This window comes from Rutilus rutilus, assembly GCF_951802725.1.
Source record: "Rutilus rutilus genome assembly, chromosome: 8".
In the NCBI taxonomy this organism is placed as follows: domain Eukaryota; kingdom Metazoa; phylum Chordata; class Actinopteri; order Cypriniformes; family Leuciscidae; genus Rutilus; species Rutilus rutilus.
Genome location: NC_140222.1, coordinates 33,059,706 through 33,081,916, shown reverse-complemented (window position 1 = coordinate 33,081,916; position 22,211 = coordinate 33,059,706). Strand labels below are relative to the sequence as shown.

Here is a 22,211-nt window from a genome sequence, read left to right as displayed (position 1 = left end):
AAAAAAAACTTTATGTTTGGCATAATATTGACCTATAATTTCTTTCAAAAAATATTATAATTATTTTTAAAACTTGTCTGACAAATCAAAGGCATGTGGTGCAACCAAAACATGCAGGTTAAAAAAAAAAGGTAACAAATTATCCTAAAATATCAGATAAGTTATCCTTTTTATGATGAGACAAGATTAGGTCTTGACGATTATGTCATATGGTACAACCATATAGCCTACACAAACTTTTATGTTAGATGCGATTATTATTAGATGCGAAATTAATCGATAATTTATCATATTTGTAAAAATAATTACAATGTGTTTAATCATGTTTTCAAGGTGTAAGGAAAATATGTTGTTACTTTTTCATGATGGTTAGGCCACATTTCATTTTTAGACCCATTAAATCATTTTTGGAAAAAGAGAAAAATCACTAAAAACTTGCCCTCCATTGTCATAGACATGCAATTGTCATTGAAGAATTTAGAGTTCAGTTCGCCACACCCCAATTGGTCGATGTTCTCACAAAGAGAAAAGTCAAGAGGTTGAATGAGCACTGAACTTGAGTCCGAGCCATGAATCCATGTGTCTGTGAGCCAGACCCTTGACAATCATTCCTGGATAGCTCTCAAATCTGTCGGATGATCTAACTGACAAAAACCATACAGAGAGAAATCCACAATAAGACAGTTATTCCCAAGACTTCTGTGAAAATATTCAAAGCTCAAAGGCGTAAATGCGAACAGACTGTAAGCTTTTTGTAGGCTTCTGGTTTCCAATTTAATAAACTTCTGAAGGAGTGTTTTCCTGATCGAACACATATGTCTACCAGTACCTCAAGTACATGTTATTTTACTAATCTGCAACACTGAAGATGTCTACTGAAAAATGACATCAAGTTATTCTGGATAAGATCATCTATAGGTGTTTCCTGAGTCCTGTTTACATTTCACAGAACATCTTTTGGCATAAACAGCAACCTCTCCAGACTATATAGAGGAAACCACTAGAGATACTGTCAGTATGCATTGTCTTTGATGGACAATAAGGAAGCTCTGTGTGTGTGTGTGTGTGTGTGTGTGTGTGTGTGTGTGTTGGGATATGTGGTTTACACGGACAACACGCCGGACATTTCACCTGGGCTCCCCGGACCTAAGGGTAATACGGGGACTATGCCAAGGTCCTCATAAATCAAAGAGTGTAACTGCATCTGTTAGTGTCTGAACAACATAAATTCTCTTTTTCTTTGAAAGTCCTTATTTACCACTTGACCTGATTTTGAGTGTATCCCAGTGTATAGAACAGCGACCCCACAGCTGGGTTATATATTGCAGTTTCATACACATTTCTGATACACACGGGGCATTTTGGCGGGCCGTCTTGTGATTGGCTGGTTTGCGCACGTGGGCGGTAACAAACGGAAGTCAACGCGAAGCTCCGCCCAGAAGCATGGCCTAGAGCAGTCGCTAATTAAATGCCTAATGGACCACACCTCGGAAGTGTCAGCTCGACGTCATTGGATTTACTGGATTAAATACATACAGGTAATAATTATATTTATACATATAGTTGCATTTTTGCATGAAGTAGTGTTTCCTATTTGCAAGAAATTGTAACTTGTAAGTTACAATTACTGTAAAATGCTATATATTTACCACAATGTTAGCTGAGCTAGCTTGAGTGGCTATCAACATGTCCTGCTCATTAAGCCTCAGGCTAAAGAGGTGGAGGACAGCAGGTAGAGATGAGGACAGAAGTAACATTGCCAGCAGGTCAAATTTGTTAGTTTTGTTTTTAAAATGAAAGCTAGCTAGGTTAAGTTGAGCTGTGGCTACTGCATGGCTTAACGAGCAGGACGAAGCTACGTGGCCTGCTCGTTAAGCCTCGTTTAGCACGTGAAGTGGATGCCTGCAGAGAGGAGAGGAGGACTAGAAAGCAGCTAGTTGACAACTCTGTTTTTTTGGAATTGGAACAATAAAAGAACTAAGAGGATGTATTGATATCATCTTTGGTTTTCCTGGTCTGTAAGTAACTCAATAAGTTGATTAACAAGCTTATGTACTGCCTGTCTGTATCCACTTGTAGCTTTTGTAATTGATAAAGTCTGGACCTTTACTACAGACATTGTGTTTGTTTTATAGAATTAAATATTTTCTTAGTAGCCCAACATTATTGTATTTTTATGAAGTTGCAGTGACACAGGAAGGCTGTGATATCATTAATATGAGTACTTTCAGGCCATTAAATAAATGTAATGTGTTTATGATGTTTTGTTAGTGTACTAAACCTGTAAGATAAATTAATTGGTACCATAGTAACCAACCACAATGATCAATATACAAAACATGAGGGGCAACAGACCTGACAGGTATCTTGTGCAGTGTGTAGAGTGTTATTTAAAAAAAAAAAAAATTAAAACCAGTGTTTACTGTTACTGTTTACTGTTAGATCTTTACACTGTTCATTTAGTTAGCTGAGGAGGATAGAGGCAGTAGTATAAGCACCATAGTTTCTATAGCAACCAGCACATGCTTACTGAGCCTCCTGCATTTAGACTACTTTCCAAAGATATGACTATGTTGAATCTAGTAAACTTGTAGAGGGGATGGGACTGCCTTTTCTCTTGTAGTTTTACTTACTTTTGACCAGTCAGTTCAGTTGCATGTTAATTATTTGAGTAATTCTAAAACAGTTCTTATGCCAAAAGCATCAGAGTGATAACATTTCATGTCCTGGTTCTTTTTAATGTCATAATAATCTGTAATTCATACTGACCAAAGAAACCAAATTTAAAAGGACTTAAACACACAATGTGAGTCCCATTACTGTCACATGAAGAAAGAGAAAAAGTAGAGAGTATGATATAAAGAGAAGAGAATCTGACAGAATATGTAGGCTATCAATTTAAGATTTTATCCTGGAAAACTAAACACAGCTGCTCTTAGTTAAAACTTTTTTTCTTGCTACCTGTCTGTTATTTTTGGATGATAACACTGAGCAAAATGGTCTATGAAGCCTACTAGAGATTCGCTCGATTTGGTTTTTGATTAGAGAAATTATCTTATGTGGTCAGTGACTTTCTAAAATCAGAAAACAAAATCAGTTGGAGGAAGGATGAAATTTAGTCTGAATGTGGTCCAGCACAGCTGTAGATTAAAGCTGTCATCCTCCTGTTATGTAGTACAGACTCCCACCAGCCTGTTACTTTGTGTGAAATATGCTGTTACACTTTTCAATGTATTCTTAAAAGAATCAATATAATATGCATGGTCCAGTTATGAGCACATAATTTGGCTTCTGGCCAGATACATAACTATGTACATTACCCAGACTTTTGTTTTCTGATCATGCTTGTCCCAGTGAACATTGTAATCCTGACAATAACTTTTTGTAATTTAGGCTGACACTTGTAAAGAGTAAACATGAAGCGGCGTAGACGCATTAATCCAAAGGATGATGCAAGATTTTATATTACTGCTGAAAGTGACAAAGTGGGACTTGACATCAAGTACATCAATGCTGAAAAGGGTAAGTTGAATCTTCTGATTGTTTAATCATGATTCGACTTTAATACATATAATTTTTTGCCACTTATTTGTTGTTTTGTCTTTGATGAATTAGGTCGCGGCATCTTCGCCTCTGTTCCATTTGAAAAAGGAGACTTTCTATTGGAATACAGAGGTGATCTAATAAGCAAGCAAGAATGTGAGAGGAGACAGAGAATTTACCATGACCTTCTTAAAGTGTTTATGTTCGAGTTCCATTTTAATGGAAAACTGTGGTGGTACGTATGTCACTGGTTAATCCAATCAGAATTATGACTCTCTTTCTCTTTTCTCACGTCAGGTTAATTTACATTGCATTAGTATAGAAACTGATTGTTTTGAAAATGTTACTTGTGTTTTTGTAGTGTTGATGCAGCAACAGAGAATTCGTCACTAGGCAGACTTGTCAATGATGACCATATTAATCCTAATGCCAAGATTAAGTACCTCACTGTGCAAGGGAAGCCCCATCTCTGTTTGTTTGCAGTTCGAGACATAAGTCCAGGAGAGGAGATCACCTATAATTATGGTGACTCAGACTGGCCATGGAGATCCAAGGTGGGCAAAATTTGACTTTGTGAAATTGATAGTTCTCATATAAGAAATACTTTAACCATAGAACATTTCACATACCAAAATACTGTATGTTTTCCATCAAGCTTCAGGTGGAACATGATTTTTATAGCTTTTGTTAGCAGTTTGTTAGCACCACCTAACCAGCACACCATAGATGATACTGACTATGGTGGATGATACAGACTGGTAGAACAAAAACAATGTTTGACAAGTCATCAAATGCTGTGTTCATCAAGAGTGTAGTTTTCATAGTCCACGGTCTACAATATATATATATATATTTTTTTTTTTTACAGGGCCTTGATGATGAAATGGCTCCAAAGATGTGTGGTACCACAAATCCCCCATCCACAACTGATGATACTGAAGAGGTATGTCCTCACAAAAGATAGATTTTTATAAATATCTTGCTCTGATTGTTAATATTAAATAAGTTGTCAGTGAGTTTTAAAGCAAGCTCTGTCTTTCTGTCAACAGTAGAAATGGTTAATTTTTTTTATTCAGATGTCAAATGTCCTCTCTAGTGTCACGCTCCCTGGACTTTCTCTTTATTGTCCTTTGTCTCTGTTTCATCTTCTACAGCTGACCACTGAGAGCAAGTGCACCCATACAGCCGTCAGCCACCCGAATCAGACTAGTCCAGAGCTCAGCCCACTCACCAAGGTTGGAGAGGTAAATTAGATCTGATGTACAACTTAGTGAAGTTATTTGTGGCAAAATGTTAAATCTACCAACCTATTTCAATATGTGTGTGTGTGTGTGTGTGTGTGTGTGGTCGCCTGAGTAGAACATGCTTTATGTGGACAGTCGCCTGAGTAGAACATGCTTTATGTGGACAATGGAATGGAAGGACATTTGTCTAAACATGCTTTTTCAAGCTTCAGTCAGTATAATATCTGAGTGTATGTGTATCAAACCCTGAACCCCACCCAAATATGACTTGGGAGGTCCATACAGTTTACAGGGTCCTGTCCCCAGAGGCATCACTTTGGTTTTTAAGACTGCCTGCATTGGATCTGTATGTTGGTTTAATGTGAATGTTAAGTTGTTTAATTACATGTACTGGAAAGTCACCCATTCAACAGCACTGACGAAAATTCATGACAAGATGTCATTTAAAAAGAATCATAGCAAATCTAAGAACTATAAAAGGACTAACCCCTCACTCCATGTAAAAGCTTACAGTCAATTATTCTAGAAGTGCAATCATTCTAGGAAGTGGGCTGACAATAGATAAACAAGTCATCAAATGCTGTATTCATCAGTGTAGTTTTCATAGTCTACAGACTGTAGTCATGTGGCCTGTTCAGCGACTAAAGAACCGTTTCAGAGACGACATGTTTTCCACAAAACACTCACTGAAATACAGCCATGATATCTTTTCACTGAATGCTACACAGGGAACATCTTGTCTTCAAGATATTTATTATAATTTATCTTTTTTTTTTTTTTTTTTACAGGGCCTTGATGATGAAATGGCTCCAAAGATGTGTGGTACCACAAATCCCCCTTCCACAACTGATGATACTGAAGAGGTATATCTTCATAAAAGATAGATTTTTATTAATATCTTGCTCTTGATTGTTAATATCAGAAAAGTTGTCTGTGTTTTAATCAAGGTTTTCCTCTGTCTTTCTGTCAACAGTAGAATGGTTTATTTTATTTTTTTATTCAGATGTCAAATGTCCTCTCTAGTGTCACGCTCCCTGGACTTTCTCTTTATTGTCCTTTGTCTCTGTTTCATCTTCTACAGCTGACCACTGAGAGCAAGTGCACCCATACAGCCGTCAGCCACCCAAATCAGACTAGTCCAGAGCTCGGCCCACTCACCAAGGTTGGAGAGGTAAATTAAATCTCATGTACAACTTATTTGTGGCAAAATGTTAAATCTGCCAACCTATTTCAATATGTGTGTGTGTGTGTGTGTGTGTGTGTGTGTGTAGTCGCCTGAGTAGAACATGCTTTATGTGGACAGTCACCTGAGTAGAACATGCTTTATGTGGACAATGGAATGGAAGGACATTTGTCTAAACATGCTTTTTCAAGCTTCAGTCAGTATAATATCTGAGTGTATGTGTATCAAACCCTGAACCCCACCCAAATATGACATACAGTTTACAGGGTCCTGTCCCCAGAGGCATCACTTTGGTTTTTAAGACTGCCTGCATTGGATCTGTATGTTGGTTTAATGTGAATGCTAAGTTGTTTGGTTACATGTAATGGATAGGCACCCTATTAGTTATACTGGGCTACATGAAGTCAGCTCCAGACACTGAGGCTAACCACAAATTCCCCATCTACAATTTAAAAATATGAAGAACTTGGTATATCTTCATATAGGATATGCAAAAACTCAGATAATATCCACAAGGGCTGATTTCTGTACAAACCTTCAATCTCATCCAGTGACTTCCCCTGAATGCTGCAAAGGTTTCCTTTCTCCATTGACAAAAGGAGTTTGGAAATCTTAGCCAGTTGTGTTGTGGGAACTGGTAATCTGTAGAAGTCGTGGTGAACACGAATGTGTTCATCAGAGTGTAGTTTCCATAGTCCACGGTCTACAATATATATTATTATTTTTTTTTTCCTTTTTACAGGGCCTTGATGATGAAATGTCTCCAAAGATGTGTTGTACCACAAATCCCCCATCCACAACTGATGATACTGAAGAGGTATGTCCTCACAAAAGATAGATTTTTTTTTAATTAATATCTTGCTCTTGATTGTTAATATCAAAGAAGTTGTCAGTGAGTTTTAAAGCAAGGTTTTCCTCTGTCTTTCTGTCAACAGTAGAAATGGTTAATTTTTTTCATTCAGATGTCAAATGTCCTCTCTAGTGTCACGCTCCCAGGACTTTCTCTTTATTGTCCTTTGTCTCTGTTTCATCTTCTACAGCTGACCACTGAGAGCAAGTGCACCCATACAGCCGTCAGCCACCCGAATCAGACTAGTCCAGAGCTCAGCCCACTCACCAAGGTTGGAGAGGTAAATTAAATCTCATGTACAACTTAGTGAAGTTATTTGTGGCAAAATGTTAAATCTACCAACCTATTTCAATATGTGTGTGTGTGTGTGTGTGTGGTCGCCTGAGTAGAACATGCTTTATGTGGACAGTCACCTGAGTAGAACATGCTTTATGTGGACAATGGAATGGAAGGACATTTGTCTAAACATGCTTTTTCAAGCTTCAGTCAGTATAATATCTGAGTGTATGTGTATCAAACCCTGAACCCCACCCAAATATGACATACAGTTTACAGGGTCCTGTCCCCAGAGGCATCACTTTGGTTTTTAAGACTGCCTGCATTGGATCTGTATGTTGGTTTAATGTGAATGCTAAGTTGTTTGGTTACATGTAATGGATAGGCACCCTATTAGTTATACTGGGCTACAAGAAGTCAGCTCCTGGCACTGAGGCTAACTACATATTCCCCATCTACAATTTAAAAATATGAAGAAGGTATATCTTCATATAGGATATGCTTTAAATAAGCTGCATATAAATAAGATACGCTATAGATAACAAAATACAATGCAATAGAAGGGTAATCATATGTATGAGGTAAATTAAATGTCACATAGGTATTGGATTTAAAATGATTGGATATCGACATGTAAATATGAAATATCTTTGTCCAAACTATGTGGTATAAATAAATACTACAATTAAATTTTTCGCCAACAGTGTCAAAAACACCGCCTTGTGTGCGCAACAGTATCCTCCTTGGACAAGTGTGTTCGTTGTGTGGGACCCATATCTTCCTTCAAGTGGCTTGGCTATCGATGCACAGGTTAGATATTTAGTGAATTAGTATAGAGTGTATATGTGTTGTGCTCTAACCACTTAAATAGACCTGCAGTGTTAACATTATTTTATTCAAATGTGTTCCAGTTTGTTCAGGGGTCTGGCATAAATCCTGCCTCAAGCAAATTAAAAGAGATGACTTTAACAGCACAGCACAGGTGAGTATCTACTAAGTGAGTGTTGAACTTGAACTGTCTATAAGATACAATCACCATGTAAAATAATTTTGCTTTCTCACCAATTCAGTTGCAGCAGTCTCCTAAGGCTTCTGATGATGATCTGCTGTCAGATCAGGACAAAATTCCACATCCAGAATTGGACCAAATATCATCTGATGATGCTGAGGACATGTCTGACAAGGAATACATACCTGATTCGGAGTCAGAATATGAAGATGAATATGATTCAGATGCCAGCATACCCTTAATGTCAAGTGAGGCAAGCGCTGCACATATTCAAGTAAAACCAGTAGTACCTGATGTTGGAACATCTTTTGGGTCAGACACAGGCACCCCAGTTGTGCCCAGTATATCAAAATGTTGGCCACCCCTTAAAAATAAGATGATTCCCAATGCTGCTGACACATCTAATTCAGCAAATTCTATCAAAGACTCATCAAAGGAAAAGCTAGAGGATGAAGCTGTGACTCATGAACAAGAATCACCACATCTGTTTATGAGTAAAAAAAATTACTGTTTTGTTTGTGGTAAGCCACAAAGCAAAATTTCCCGCCACTTGAAAACACACAAGACACATACTGAAATTGTCCAAGCATTTTCCCTTCCTGAGGACTCAAAAGAGCGCAAGATATTATTAGAAAAAATGAGGAATAAGGGAAATTTTAAACATAATATTGCAGTTTTGCAAGATGGAACAGGGTCACTGAAAGTGAAGAGAAAGCCAAAAGCTAAAGCACTGGCAGGAAAGTTTATCCACTGTATGTATTGTCAAGGGATGTACATACGTAAGGAGCTTTGGAGACATGTCCGCAGATGCCCCTTTAGGCCAGAAAACGAAGATTTGGGTGAGACACCTGGGAGAACCAAAGTACTGGGCTTGGCTGCAACTCTGGAGTCTACATTCTGTCAGCAGATCTCAAGTGGAGTGTGGAAGCTCCTTAGTGTAATGAAACAAGATGAGGTGGCCTCAGTTGTGCGAAATGACTTCTCTATCATTCAGTTTGCCCAGTCACTCTACAACAAACATGGACAAGACCCTACAAAATATGAATACATTCGACAAAAGCTCCGTGAAGTGGGGCGTTTGTTGTTATGCCTGCGTACAGAATTCTCAGTACATAACCTAGAGGACGCTGTTAAACCTGCTAACTTCCAGAGAGTTGTGCAAGCAGTAAAGAAAGTTTCAGGTTTTGATGAACAAAAACACTCGTACCAGAAACCAAGCCTTGCGCTGAAACTGGGGCATACACTGAAGAAAATCGCGGACATTATTCATTGTAGGGCACTCATGGCAGAAGATGAAGAACTGATCAGGCACACTGACATATTCAAGAAGTTGTACACCTCCAGGTGGTCTGAGTTGGTGTCTCACAGTGCCCTGAACACACTGAGTGATGCCAAATACAATAAACCATCAACATTGCCCTTCACTGAAGATGTTCAGATCCTTCATCAGTACCTAGAGAAATCTGCAGAAAGTGCCTTCTGCAGCTTGAAAGAAGAGGCCACCACTCAGAACTATGCTCAACTTGCAAAACTCACACTTGCACAAATCATTGTCTTCAATCGAAGACGTGCTGGGGAAGTTTCGAAAATGCGCCTCAAAAGTTTTCATGAAAGGGACAACACAAAGCTCCATGAAGATGTTGCACTGGGGTTGTCGAAGACTGAACAGAAGCTTTGTAACTATTTCAGCCGAATTGAAATCATGGGGAAAAGGGGCAGAAAGGTTGCCGTTCTGCTCACACCAAGTCTGGTGGATGCTTTGTCACTACTTGCCAGTAGAAGAACTGAATGTGGCATTTGTGCCACAAATGTCTTCCTGTTTGCAAGACCAACGTCAATGAGCCACTACAGAGGACAGGACTGTTTGCGTGTTCATGCAAGCCAGTGTGGAGCAAAGCACCCTGAGTACCTTAGGTCAACGCAACTCAGGAAACATGTTGCCACACTCTCACAAGTCCTTAATTTAAAACACAATGAACTTGATCAGGTTGCAGATTTCCTGGGTCACGACATTCGTGTTCACCGCGACTTCTACAGATTACCAGTTCCCACAACACAACTGGCTAAGATTTCCAAACTCCTTTTGTCAATGGAGAAAGGAAACCTTTCCAGCATGCAGGGGAAGTCACTGGATGAGATTGAAATTGAAGGTTTGTACAGAAATTAGCCCTTGTAGATATTATCTGAGTTTTTGTTTTTTCCTTTGAATGTTAATTTATAATCATCTAGACTTGGCGTAGTCAGCCTCCTTTTCCAAGAAAAAAAAAAATCACCTTTCATGTCCAAATATGAGTCGAGGACTACTATTCAGAAATATAAACTTAAGTCTACAGTATGGCTGGACAGTAATTCAAAATTATGTTTGTGTAGGTGCAGTCGAATTACGTTAATTATTAACCTAATATCATATTGTGTAATCATTTTATCTTATGTGCTCATGGACCACATTAAACATAAATGGGTATAATAGCTCAAAACTACTCAAGTAAAAATAGTTACTTTGCAAAAAGTGGCAAGTACAAAACCAAGTACTATCTTTTCCCTAGGTCTTTTTATTTGATGTGGCTATTTCAACCACAGATTTTTATGTCCAGCTATTTGAGTGTTTTACCAGAGCTGTAAACTATTTGAATAAATGTAATTAGTAACTGTACTTGAGTATCTTTTTGGCTACTTTGTAGTTGGACTGAGTATCAAAGATATTAGCGACTTTTACTCTACTTGACTACATTTTTGGTTTACGTGTGGCCTTTTTGTGCACTTGAGCTTAACTGAGACTTGAGAGTTTGTAGACGCTTAAATAGATGGTTCACCCAAAAATAAAAATTCTGTCATTTACTCACCCTCAAGTTGTTCCAAACTTGTCTTTGTTCTGCTGTACTAGTCAATGGCTGGCAAGATCTGCTTGGTTACAAAAATATCTAAAATATCTATCTTTGTGTACAGCAGAACAAAGAAATGTATACAGGTTTGGAACAACTTGAGGTTGACTACATGAAGACAGAATTTTCATTTTTGGGTGAACAATCCCTTTAAGAGGCTGTTGTGTCGACCCTGATTTATTGCACTATTGAGGTGTTCAGTTTTATTTAGATTTTAGAAAATAAACATGACTTCTCATTTTACAAATCAATTGTTTCTTATTTTCACCTGCATGTCTCGGGTGTCAAGGACTAGTGCATCTTTGAGCCTTAATTTAGTACAAGTAAAATACAAAAGTACTGTTAAAATCACTTTTACTCAAGTCGTATTGGTATTGGTAACTTGTAATAGAGTAATTTATGCTGCAAGGTATCTGACTTTTTACTCAAGTATGGTTTTCAGGTACTCTTTCCACCTCTGAGTTTTACTAATGCCATTTTCCAGATGAGATTGCGTTAAGTGATGCTGAAGACAGTGGGAGCGAATCTGATGACAGCAACACAGATCTCACCGCATCAGAGCTTGGACCTGTGGAGCCTATGGTTTCTGACTCTACAACCACAGAGCAAGACCATGACATGGGAGACTTTGGTATGTTAACTCAATTCATAGTCACTGCTGATAAAATGTATTTTTTCCTGTGACAAAAGTAACTTGTTAAATTATGTTTTCAACAGGATCAGTGTCATTTGTGTCGTCCACAGTAAGTGAGAGTGTACCTCCCTCTGAAGGTAAGATTCAGATTCAAGAGGTTTATTGTCTATGCACAGAAGAAACACAGTGGTTTATACCCTACAATGAAATTCTTACTTTGCCCAACTCCCTTAAAGGGATACTTCACAATTTTTTCATATTAAACTATGCTATTCCCTTAACTAAAATGAGTTGATACATACCTCTCTTGTCTCAGTGCGTGCACTCAATCGCTCTGGCGCGCAGCGACACTTTGATAGCACTTAGCTTAGCCCAGTTCATTCATTAGGGACCAAACAGAGATGAAGCTGGAAGCGACCAAACACCTCCACGTTTTCCCTATTTAAATACAGTTACACGAGTAGTTACACGACCAAGTATGGTGACACAAAATAAAACGTGGCACTTTTCTAAGCGTTTCTGAGCCACGTTTTATTTTGTGTCACCATACTTGGTCGTGTAACTACTCGTGTAACTGTATTTAAATAGGGAAAATGTGGAGGTGTTTGGTCACTTCTAAATTCATTGCTGTTAGATACCATTGAATATACTGTGCTAAGCTAACTGCTATCAAAGTGTCGCTGCGCGCCAGAGCGAGTGCATGCACTGAGACGAGAGAGGTATGTATCAACTCGTCTTAGTTAAGGGAATAACATAGTTTAATATGAAAAAACGGTGAAGTATCCCTTTAACAGAAGGATTATTATGCACGTCTTTGTGATGTTTCCTGTCTCTGAAGTTTTCAACCATCAAAATGCAAGAGTAATCTTAAAGAAAGAGATATAAATAAATAGCCCTGAATTTAACTGTACTGCATTTGTACAAAACATCTTGTCTGCAAGGGAGCATATACACTTTATTATCAGGAAATGTATACTGAATTTGAGATAAAAGTAAAGTTACCTCCTCCTCTTCACATGTTTTCTTGATTGCCCATGAGTAGGTTCTATTAATTCTCTTTTTAGCAAGTTGGTTAAAAGACTAAAAATTAATTGGTCTGGATGACAGTCACAACATGCCACAAAATCTGGAAGATTAAGAGGTTAAAAGTAGTATTAGGCTGATTGTTACGTACGGTTTTAATATCAAGACTAAACTTTCAGACCAAGTTCCAACACTATTTAGCTAACCTTATGAAATCAGATTTAAACTGAGAATCAGACCTTAAATCCCATAGTCTTTGTTTCATTTAAAATACGGTGTGTTGAAGTACAATGCCAAAATTACTTAAGACATGTTACTAATTGTAGTATTACTTACTGCAATTAATTCAAATATCAAAAGGTTTGGCCACATAAATAGATGAACAGCAAAGACATTCTAAAAATACACTCCATATTGTCCACACTCTAATGTGGGCTAGTAAAGTTGGTGAAATCACATCGAGTGAGCAACCAACTGATACCCAAAGTGAATTAAGAAAAGTAAACTGCAATTTCTTGTCAACTGTGGCATTAACCCTCTGGGGTCTGAGCTGTTTTCTGGGCCCTGGAGGTGTTCTGACATGCTCTGACATTTGTGCTTATTTCTGTTACTTGTGACATTTTCATGGCTAAAGTCTGATTACACTGTATTCAGCACAAACTCTGCTACAATAATATATCAGCAGCATGTATGTAAAAGTTTGTAGTTTTGAGATAATGACATTTTATGCGTGGTTTGTGAAAATACAAATAAAAATTGTCACTGAAATAAGGTCATGAAACCCATACTGATTATTTCTTCACAAGACGTTTGAAAATTGTATCACGTAGCCTAGAATATTTGCTCCAAAACTATGTGAAAATCACCCTGACTGCTCATTCAGATAAGACAATATATTGATTTAAAAACTGTAAGACGTGTTTTGTGTGAGAAAGCTTTATGCGGGAGGTGTGATCATGTCATTAATATGTAAGCTTTTCACACCTGAGAAAGACAAAGTGGCCCTAATGGCCCTATGAGGAGCTATCAGGCCCTATCATTCTGAGCAACCTTGCACAAAGAATGAGGAGATTTAAAAAAGAATGGCTTTTTGATTGTTTGGATTTATTTACAACACACATAATCCAAATATACACAACAAATGACAAAAAAAGCACATTATTTAATACACTGAACTAAAGACAGAGACCTTTGTGCCATTCCTAAAAACATTGTACATACCTTTCATTTCCAAGGTGTTTGATTTTCACTTTACCATGTTCATATACAGAGACTCATGTGAATGTTGAAGTCAGCAGGACTCAGTGGCATCTGGGCCCTGAAAGAAAAAAAAAGTGAACATACTGATATCAAGAGAAACTATAGGGAATATAGTTCTAAAATTTATTGGGAATAAATTTTAGAATTTTCTGGTTAAAATTGCTTTTTAAAATTCACAGAATACATACACACACAAATGTTTCCAACAATATATAATATAATGAACACCAGGTTTGTTGTGCCTTGTAAGCATAGGCTATGCACAGTGGTGCATAAAATAATAACAATAACCTATATAGCAGCATATAAATCTTCCAAAAGATTTCAGTAACAACTACGCTAGAGAAAAATATATTGATTATCATGTTACTTCAAATGTTTCCATTCGTTATGATGATATGAAATGAGATAATAGTAAAAACATGAAGCCGTTTGGTGCGTTTTGCTTTTCGAATGTATCAAATATGATACATTCAAACGCGATTGCGCTCAAATATAAAACATTATGGTTACCATATACATATCTAAGTTTGAGCAGATATCCACAAACACAGTAACCGTAAACACGGGTCTAAATATTATAATATTCACCATATATCTAGAGACAGTTCAACTGCAATGTGAAATTTATGCAACAATAACAAACTAATATGTAAGAATTTCTTACCTTACATCTTTGTCTTCAAATCGCGTTCTTCTTCTGAGGTAGCCTAAATCCAATGTAAGCTCACGGCGCGTCTTTCAAACTCGACGAAAAGCAGAGACTTGTGAAGTTTGTTGGTGCTTTGTTTTTGAGGTAATGAGCGCGTTCGCGTTCCTTGTGGAGATTTGCATGTGAATGTCTTTTGCGCGAGTAGGCGTGTTCAAATTAAAAATGATTAGGAAGCGTTTGAGAAGCTGGACATCTTGTTGGTTTTATACAAATTACTTAAACAGAGAATATTTGTTTTCAGTTTGAATCCGATCATTTAAAAGTACACACTTAAATGTTTATAAAGGTATATGGCTCATAAATGTGTGACAAGTATTCGCTGAGTTTTGTTTCAGTTTATAGACGTGCTCAAGAAAAAAAAGTTCACTGCGACGGAGAGGCAGAACGCACACCCTGTTTATTTTCTTTATTTTACAAAAGCACAATGTTTTGATTTGATTGTAAGTGGACACATACAAAAGTAGAAATATCACAGATTATTTTTTTATATTTCTTTTTTCTGTATGACCATAAATGACGGAGTAATTTAAGTTTATAGTTCTACAATGTGAAGAAAATCCAGCAAAACGCGGGGGCGCGTTTGCCGACCTCAGAGGGTTAACTGAACTCAAGTTTTGATGGCTTCAGCTGGACAACACATTTTGTGATCTATTCATTTTTGTTTGCCTATCTTCCAGGGAATTATGCTGATGAGGAACATGGATCCAGAAGAGTGGCAAAGAAAGTGTGGTCTAAGGCTGAGGTCGCTGCAGTAATGCGACACTTCAAAGGTCATATAAGCAGGGGAAAACTGGCCACCAAAACTGAATGCAGTCACTGCAAACTGGTGGAAGACCCCGTGTTGGCACAAAGAACAGTGCAAAATATAAGGGACTTTGTTCGAAATAGAGGAATAGCTGCAAAGAGGCAGTCAGAAAAAGAAAAGATTTAAATACACTAACACAAACATAGAAACACCACCACAATTGTCAAAGGAACACGCCGACCTATTGGGACATTAGCTTATTCCCCGTATCCCCCAGAGTTAGACAAGTCCATACATACCCTTTTCATCTCTGTGTGTGCCGTAACTCTGTCTGACGCACCCACCGCTAGCCTAGCTTAGCACAAAGACTGGAGGTAAATGGCTCCAGCTAGCATACTGCTCCCAGTAAGTGACACAATAACGCCAACATTCTCCTATTTACATGTTGTGAATTTATTTATTTTTTTAATAGTCACAGCGTGTACAAATAACAAGGTCACATTAGACACAGCCATCTTCTAACCGTTTACATACAGGGAACAATATTCTCATAGAATGTACTTCTATAGAAGGCGAAGCACTGCTGGCTGGAGTGATTAGCGCAACCCTCTGAGCGAACTCTCTGCCCCTTACCATAGGGCTTCTCAGGCGCTGCGAGCAAATCCCTCAGCAGAATTAGCAGTGCTTCGCCTTCTGAGAATATAGTTCCCAGTATGTATACGGTTAGAAGATGGCTGTGTCTCATGTGACCTTGTTATTTGTACATGCTGTGACTATACAAATCACAACATGTAAATAGGAAAATGTTGGCGTTATTTTGTCACTTATTGGGAGCAGTGTGCTAGCTGGAGCTGTTTACCTCCAGTCTTTGTGCTAAGCTAGGCTAGCGGTGGGTGCGTCAGACAGAGTTACGGCACACACGGAGATGAGAAGGGTATGTATGGACTTGTCTAACTCTGGGGGATACGGGATTAAGCTAATGTCCCAAAAGTCCAAAGTTCCTTTAATGTTTTAAAAAGTGTGGCTCTTGTGTTTTAAGTTGTTGTCTGCCTGTTATAGTTTGTAATGATGTGCAGTACAAAAACAGAAGTTCGAATGACAAAGAGGCCGTCACAAAAGCAAACTGTAAAACAGCTTTTATTTTTTTTACATTTTATTAATTTTTTGTTATGAGCAACCATGGGTCTTTTGAAGTTGGGTAAGAATAACTTTGACCTTTTTTGCTCAATTCTTATTGTCATGGCACTTGTGTTGTGTGACAATCTATTGTTTAGCTCTTACAGGCTGTTATCTGGCTGTTAGTCAGTGTCACCAACTAACACTGGTGATGTTAAGAGTTGTCCAATAAAATAATAATTCAAGTCCCATTAATGCTTGGTGGTGTCAGGTTAATGTGTATTTATGTTAATGTGTATTTATGTTAATGAGCAAGTGACGTCATTGTCCCTTTAAAGTCCCAATAATGTTTGTTTTGGTCCTTATAAGTCACATATTCTTCAAAAAGAGAACTGTCTCTATAAACCACAATAGTTTTAGGGTGGTGTGTATCACGCTCTGAAGGGTGTATCTGAAGTCTAAAGTGTCCTGAATTTTTTTCAAATTTTTTTGAGTGTTTTAATCTAACTCTCATAGCTCTAGGACCTCAGGAAAGGGTAGTCCATCTAAACCACCACCGGGCCTGTTTGGAGAAAAAGTCTGGCTAATCCACATAAACCAGTATGTGTGTGTGTGTGTGTGTGTGTGTGTGTGTGTGTGTGTGTGTGTGTTGGTATATGTGGTTTACACGGACAACACGCCAGACATTTCACCTGGGCTCCACGGACCTAAGGGTAATACGGGGACTATGCCAAGGTCCTCGTAAATCAAAGAGTGTAACTGCATTTGTTAGTGTCTGAACAACATATATTCTCTTTTTCTTTGAAAGTCCTCATTTACCACTTGACCTGATTTTGAGTGTATCCCAGTGTATAGAACAGCGACCCCACAGCTGGGTTTTATATTGCAGTTTCATACACATTTCTGATACACACGGTGCATTTTGGCGGGCCGTCTTGTGATTGGCTGGTTTGCGCATGTGGGCGGTAACAAACGGAAGTCGACGGGAAGCTCCGCCCACAGCACATGGCCCAGCTGTCGCTAATTAAATACCTAATGGACCACACCTCGGAAGTGTCAGCTCGACGTCGTTGGATTTACTGGATTAAATACATACAGGTAATAATTATATTTATAAATATAGTTGCATTTTTGCATTAAGTGTTTCTTATTTGCAAGAAATTGTAACTTGTAACTTACAATTACTGTAAAATGCTATATATTTACCACAATGTTAGCTGAGCTAGCTTGAGTGGCTATCAACATGTCCTGCTCATTAAGCCTCAGGCTAAAGAGGTGGAGGACAGCAGGTAGAGATGAGGACAGAAGTAACATTGCCAGCAAGTCAAATTTGGTAGTTTTGTTTTTAAAATGAAAGCTAGCTAGGTTAAGTTGAGCTTGTGGCTACCGCATGGCTTAATGAGCAAGGCGTAGCTAGTTAAAGCCTTAACTTTTATTACAGACATTGTGTTTGTTTTATAGAATTAAATACTTTCTTAGTAGCCCACATTATTTTATTTAAATATGAAGTTGCAGTGACACAGGAAGGCTGTTATATCATTAATATGAGTACTTTCAGGCCATTAAATAAATGTAATGTGTTTATGATGTTCTGTTAGTGTACTAAACCTGTAAGATAAATTAATTGGTACCTAGTAACCAACCACAATGATCAATATACAAAACATGAGGGGCAACAGACCTGACAAGTATCTTGTGCAGTGTGTAAAGTGTTATATATATATATATATATATATATATATATATATATATATATATATATATATATATATATATATATATATATATATATAAACAGTGTTTTTATCTTCTTGACTTCATTTAACTAACTTTGTGAAATTGTTAGTTCTCATATAAGAAATGCTTTAACCATAGAACATTTCACATACCAAAATACTGTACATTTTCCATCTAGCTTCAGGTGGAACATGATTTTTATAGCTTTTGTTAGCACCACCTAACCAGCACACCATAGATGATACTGACCATTACAGAATGTTAGAACAAAAACAATGAAGTCATCAAATGCTGTGTTCATCAGAGTGTAGTTTTCATAATCCACGGTCTACTATGTGTATAATATTATTATTATATTTTTTTCCTTTTTACAGGGCCTTGATGATGAAATGGCCCCAAAGATGTGTGGTACCACAAATCCCCCATCCACAACTGATGACACTGAAGAGGTATGTCCTCACAAAAAATAGATTTTTATTAATATCTTGCACTTGATTGTTAATATCAGAGAAGTTGTCAGTGAGTTTTAAAGCAAGGTTTTCCTCTGTCTTTCTGTCAACAGTAGAATGGTTTCTTTTTTTTATTCAGATATCAAATGTCCTCTCTAGTGTCACGCTCCCTGGACTTTCTCTTTATTGTCCTTTGTCTCTGTTTCATCTTCTACAGCTGACCACTGAGAGCAAGTGCACCCATACAGCCGTCAGCCACCCGAATCAGACTAGTCCAGAGCTCAGCCCATGCACCAAGGTTGGAGAGGTAAATTAAATCTCATGTACAACTTATTTGTGGCAAAATGTTAAATCTGCCAACCTATTTCAATATGTGTGTGTATGTGTATGTGTGTGTGTGTAGTCGCCTGAGTAGAACGTGCTTTATGTGGACAGGCTCCTGAGTAGAACATGCTTTATGTGGACAGTCGCCTGAGTAGAACGTGCTTTATGTGGACAATGGAATGGAAGGACATTTGTCTAAACATGCCTTTTCAAGCTTCAGTCAGTATAATATCTGAGTGTGTGTATCAAACACTAAACCCCACCCAAACATGACTTGGGAGGTCCATGCAGTTTAGAGGGTCCCGTCCCCAGAGACATCACTTTGGTTTTTAAGAACACTTGGACTGCCTGCATTGGATCTTAATGTTGGTTTAATGTGAATGCTAAGTTGTTTGGTTGCATGTAATGGAAAGGCACCCATTCAACAGCACTGATGAAAATTCATGACAAGATGTCATTTAAAAGAATCATAGCAAATCTAAGAACTATAAAAGGACTAACCCCTCACTCCATGTAAAAGCTTAGTCAATTATTCTAGAAGTGCAATCATTCTACGAAGTTGGCTGACAATAGATAAACAACAAAGTAATCAAATGCTGTATTCATCAGTGTGTAGTTTTCATAGTCTACAGACTGTAGTCATGTGGCCTGTTCAGTGTCAAAGACCCGTTTCAGAGACTACATGTTTTCCACAAAACACTCACTGAAATACAGCCATGATATCTTTTCACTGAACGCTACACAGAGAACATCTTGTCTTCAAGATATTTATTATAATTTATCTTTTTTTGTTGTTTTTTCCTTTTTACAGGGCCTTTGATGAAATGGCCCCAAAGATGTGTGGTACCACAAATCCCCCATCCACAACTGATGACACTGAAGAGGTATGTCCTCACAAAAGATAGATTTTTATTAATATCTTGCACTTGATTGTTAATATCAAAGAAGTTGTCAGTGAGTTTTAAAGCAAGGTTTTCCTCTGTCTTTCTGTCAACAGTAGAATGGTTTTTTTTTTTATTCAGATATCAAATGTCCTCTCTAGTATCACGCTCCCAGGACTTTCTCTTTATTGTCCTTTGTCTCTGTTTCATCTTCTACAGCTGACCACTGAGAGCAAGTGCACCCATACAGCCGTCAGCCACCCGAATCAGACTAGTCCAGAGCTCAGCCCATGCACCAAGGTTGGAGAGGTAAATTAAATCTGATGTACAACTTATTTGTGGCAAAATGTTAAATCTGCCAACCTATTTCAATATGTGTGTGTATGTGTGTGTGTGTAGTCGCCTGAGTAGAACGTGCTTTATGTGGACAATGGAATGGAAGGACATTTGTCTAAACATGCCTTTTCAAGCTTCAGTCAGTATAATATCTGAGTGTATGTGTATCAAACACTGAACCCCACCCAAACATGACTTGGGAGGTCCATACAGTTTAGAGGGTCCCGTCCCCAGAGGCATCACTTTGGTTTTTAAGAACACTTGGACTGCCTGCATTGGATCTGTATGTTGGTTTAATGTAAATGAAAACATATTGTTTGGTTACATTTAATGGATAGGCACCCTATTAGTTATACTGGGCTACAAGAAGTCAGCTCCTGGCACTGAGGCCAACCACAAATTCCCCATCTACAATTTAAAAATATGAAGAAGGTATATCTTCATATAGGATATGCTTTAAATAAGCTGCATTCAAACATTCAAAGGAAAAAACAAAAACTCAAATAATATCTACAAGGGCTAATTTCTGCACAAACCTTCAATTTCAATCTCATCCAGTGACTTCCCCTGGATGCTGCAAAGGTTTCCTTTCTCCATTGACAAAAGGAGTTTGGAAATCTTAGCCAGTTGTGTTGTGGGAACTGGTAATCTGTAGAAGTCGCGGTGAACACGAATGTGTTCATCAGAGTAGTTTCCATAGTCCACGGTCTACAATATTTTTTTTATTTATTTGTTTTCCTTTTTACAGGGCCTTGATGATGAAATGGCCCCAAAGATGTGTGGTACCACAAACCCCCCATTCACAACTGATGACACTGAAGAGGTATGTCCTCACAAAAGATAGATTTTTATTAATATCTTGCTCTTGATTGTTAATATCAGAGAAGTTGTCAGTGAGTTTTAAAGCAAGGTTTTCCTCTGTCTTTGTCAACAGTAGAATGGTTTCTTTTTTTATTCAGATATCAAATGTCCTCTCTAGTGTCACGCTCCCTGGACTTTCTCTTTATTGTCCTTTGTCTCTGTTTGATCTTCTACAGCTGACCACTGAGAGCAAGTGCACCCATACAGCCGTCAGCCACCCGAATCAGACTAGTCCAGAGCTCAGCCCATGCACCAAGGTTGGAGAGGTAAATTAAATCTCATGTACAACTTATTTGTGGCAAAATGTTAAATCTGCCAACCTATTTCAATATGTGTGTGTATGTGTGTGTGTGTAGTCGCCTGAGTAGAACGTGCTTTATGTGGACAGTCGCCTGAGTAGAACATGCTTTATGTGGACAATGGAATGGAAGGACATTTGTCTAAACATGCTTTTTCAAGCTTCAGTCAGTATAATATCTGAGTGTATGTGTATCAAACACTAAACCCCACCCAAACATGACTTGGGAGGTCCATACAGTTTAGAGGGTCCCGTCCCCAGAGGCATCACTTTGGTTTTTAAGAACACTTGGACTGCCTGCATTGGATCTGTATGTTGGTTTAATGTGAATGCTAAGTCGTTTGGTTACATGTAATGGAAAGGCACCCTATTAGTTATACTTGGATATGCTTTAAACAAGCTGCATATAAATAAGATACGCTATAAATAACAAAATACAATGCAATAAATGGGTAATCATATGTATCAGGTAAATTAAATGTCACATTGGTATTGAATTTAAAATTATTAGATATCGACATGTAAATATGAAATATATTTTTGTCCAAACTATGTGGCGAATTAGTATAGAGTGTATATGTGTTGTGCTCTAACCACTTAAATAGACCTGCAGTGTTAACATTATTTTACTCAAATGTGTTCCAGTTTGTTCAGGGGTCTGGCATAAATCCTGCCTCAAGCAAATTAAAAGATGACTTTAACAGCACAGCACAGGTGAGTATCTACTAAGTGAGTGTTGAACTTGAACTGTCTATAAGATTCAATCACCATGTCAAATAATTTGCTTTCTCACCAATTCAGGCGCAGCAGTCTCCTAAGGCTTCTGATGATGAACTGCTGTCAGATCA

General features: G+C 37.9%; 2 protein-coding genes across 2 annotated transcripts; both read left to right on the top strand.

The window, feature by feature from the left end:
* The first annotated feature begins 1,065 nt into the window (after positions 1–1,065).
* On the top strand, positions 1,066–20,150 carry LOC311295519 (uncharacterized protein). The gene is made up of 14 exons (XM_084416958.1): positions 1,066–1,538; positions 3,394–3,522; positions 3,616–3,778; positions 3,905–4,097; positions 4,412–4,486; positions 4,698–4,787; positions 5,576–5,650; positions 5,869–5,958; positions 6,713–6,787; positions 7,011–7,100; positions 18,589–18,663; positions 18,881–18,970; positions 19,799–19,871; positions 20,088–20,150. Exons 2-13 carry the CDS (start codon positions 3,417–3,419, stop codon positions 19,805–19,807), a joined length of 1,131 nt encoding a protein of 376 aa, XP_084273084.1. The 5' UTR covers positions 1,066–1,538; positions 3,394–3,416; the 3' UTR covers positions 19,808–19,871; positions 20,088–20,150.
* Positions 8,590–15,659, top strand: LOC311295517 (uncharacterized protein). Its single transcript, XM_084416953.1, has 4 exons — positions 8,590–10,255; positions 11,472–11,618; positions 11,705–11,758; positions 15,294–15,659. The coding sequence occupies exons 1-4, from the start codon at positions 8,596–8,598 to the stop codon at positions 15,545–15,547; spliced, it is 2,115 nt and encodes a 704-aa protein (XP_084273079.1). The 5' UTR covers positions 8,590–8,595; the 3' UTR covers positions 15,548–15,659.
* Positions 20,151–22,211: the final 2,061 nt, after the last annotated feature.

Bases quoted from the DNA above. Each gene is read 5' to 3' on its own strand.
- LOC311295519 (XM_084416958.1), top strand. From the start codon at position 3,417: ATGAAGCGGCGTAGACGCATTAATCCAAAGGATGATGCAAGATTTTAT. The intron at 3,779-3,904 runs GTACGTATGTCA...GTGTTTTTGTAG, and splicing joins TTTAATGGAAAACTGTGGTG to TGTTGATGCAGCAACAGAGA. The intron at 5,959-6,712 runs GTAAATTAAATC...TCCTTTTTACAG, and splicing joins CACTCACCAAGGTTGGAGAG to GGCCTTGATGATGAAATGTC.
- LOC311295517 (XM_084416953.1), top strand. From the start codon at position 8,596: ATGAGTAAAAAAAATTACTGTTTTGTTTGTGGTAAGCCACAAAGCAAA. The intron at 10,256-11,471 runs GTTTGTACAGAA...GCCATTTTCCAG, and splicing joins GGATGAGATTGAAATTGAAG to ATGAGATTGCGTTAAGTGAT. The intron at 11,619-11,704 runs GTATGTTAACTC...TGTTTTCAACAG, and splicing joins CCATGACATGGGAGACTTTG to GATCAGTGTCATTTGTGTCG.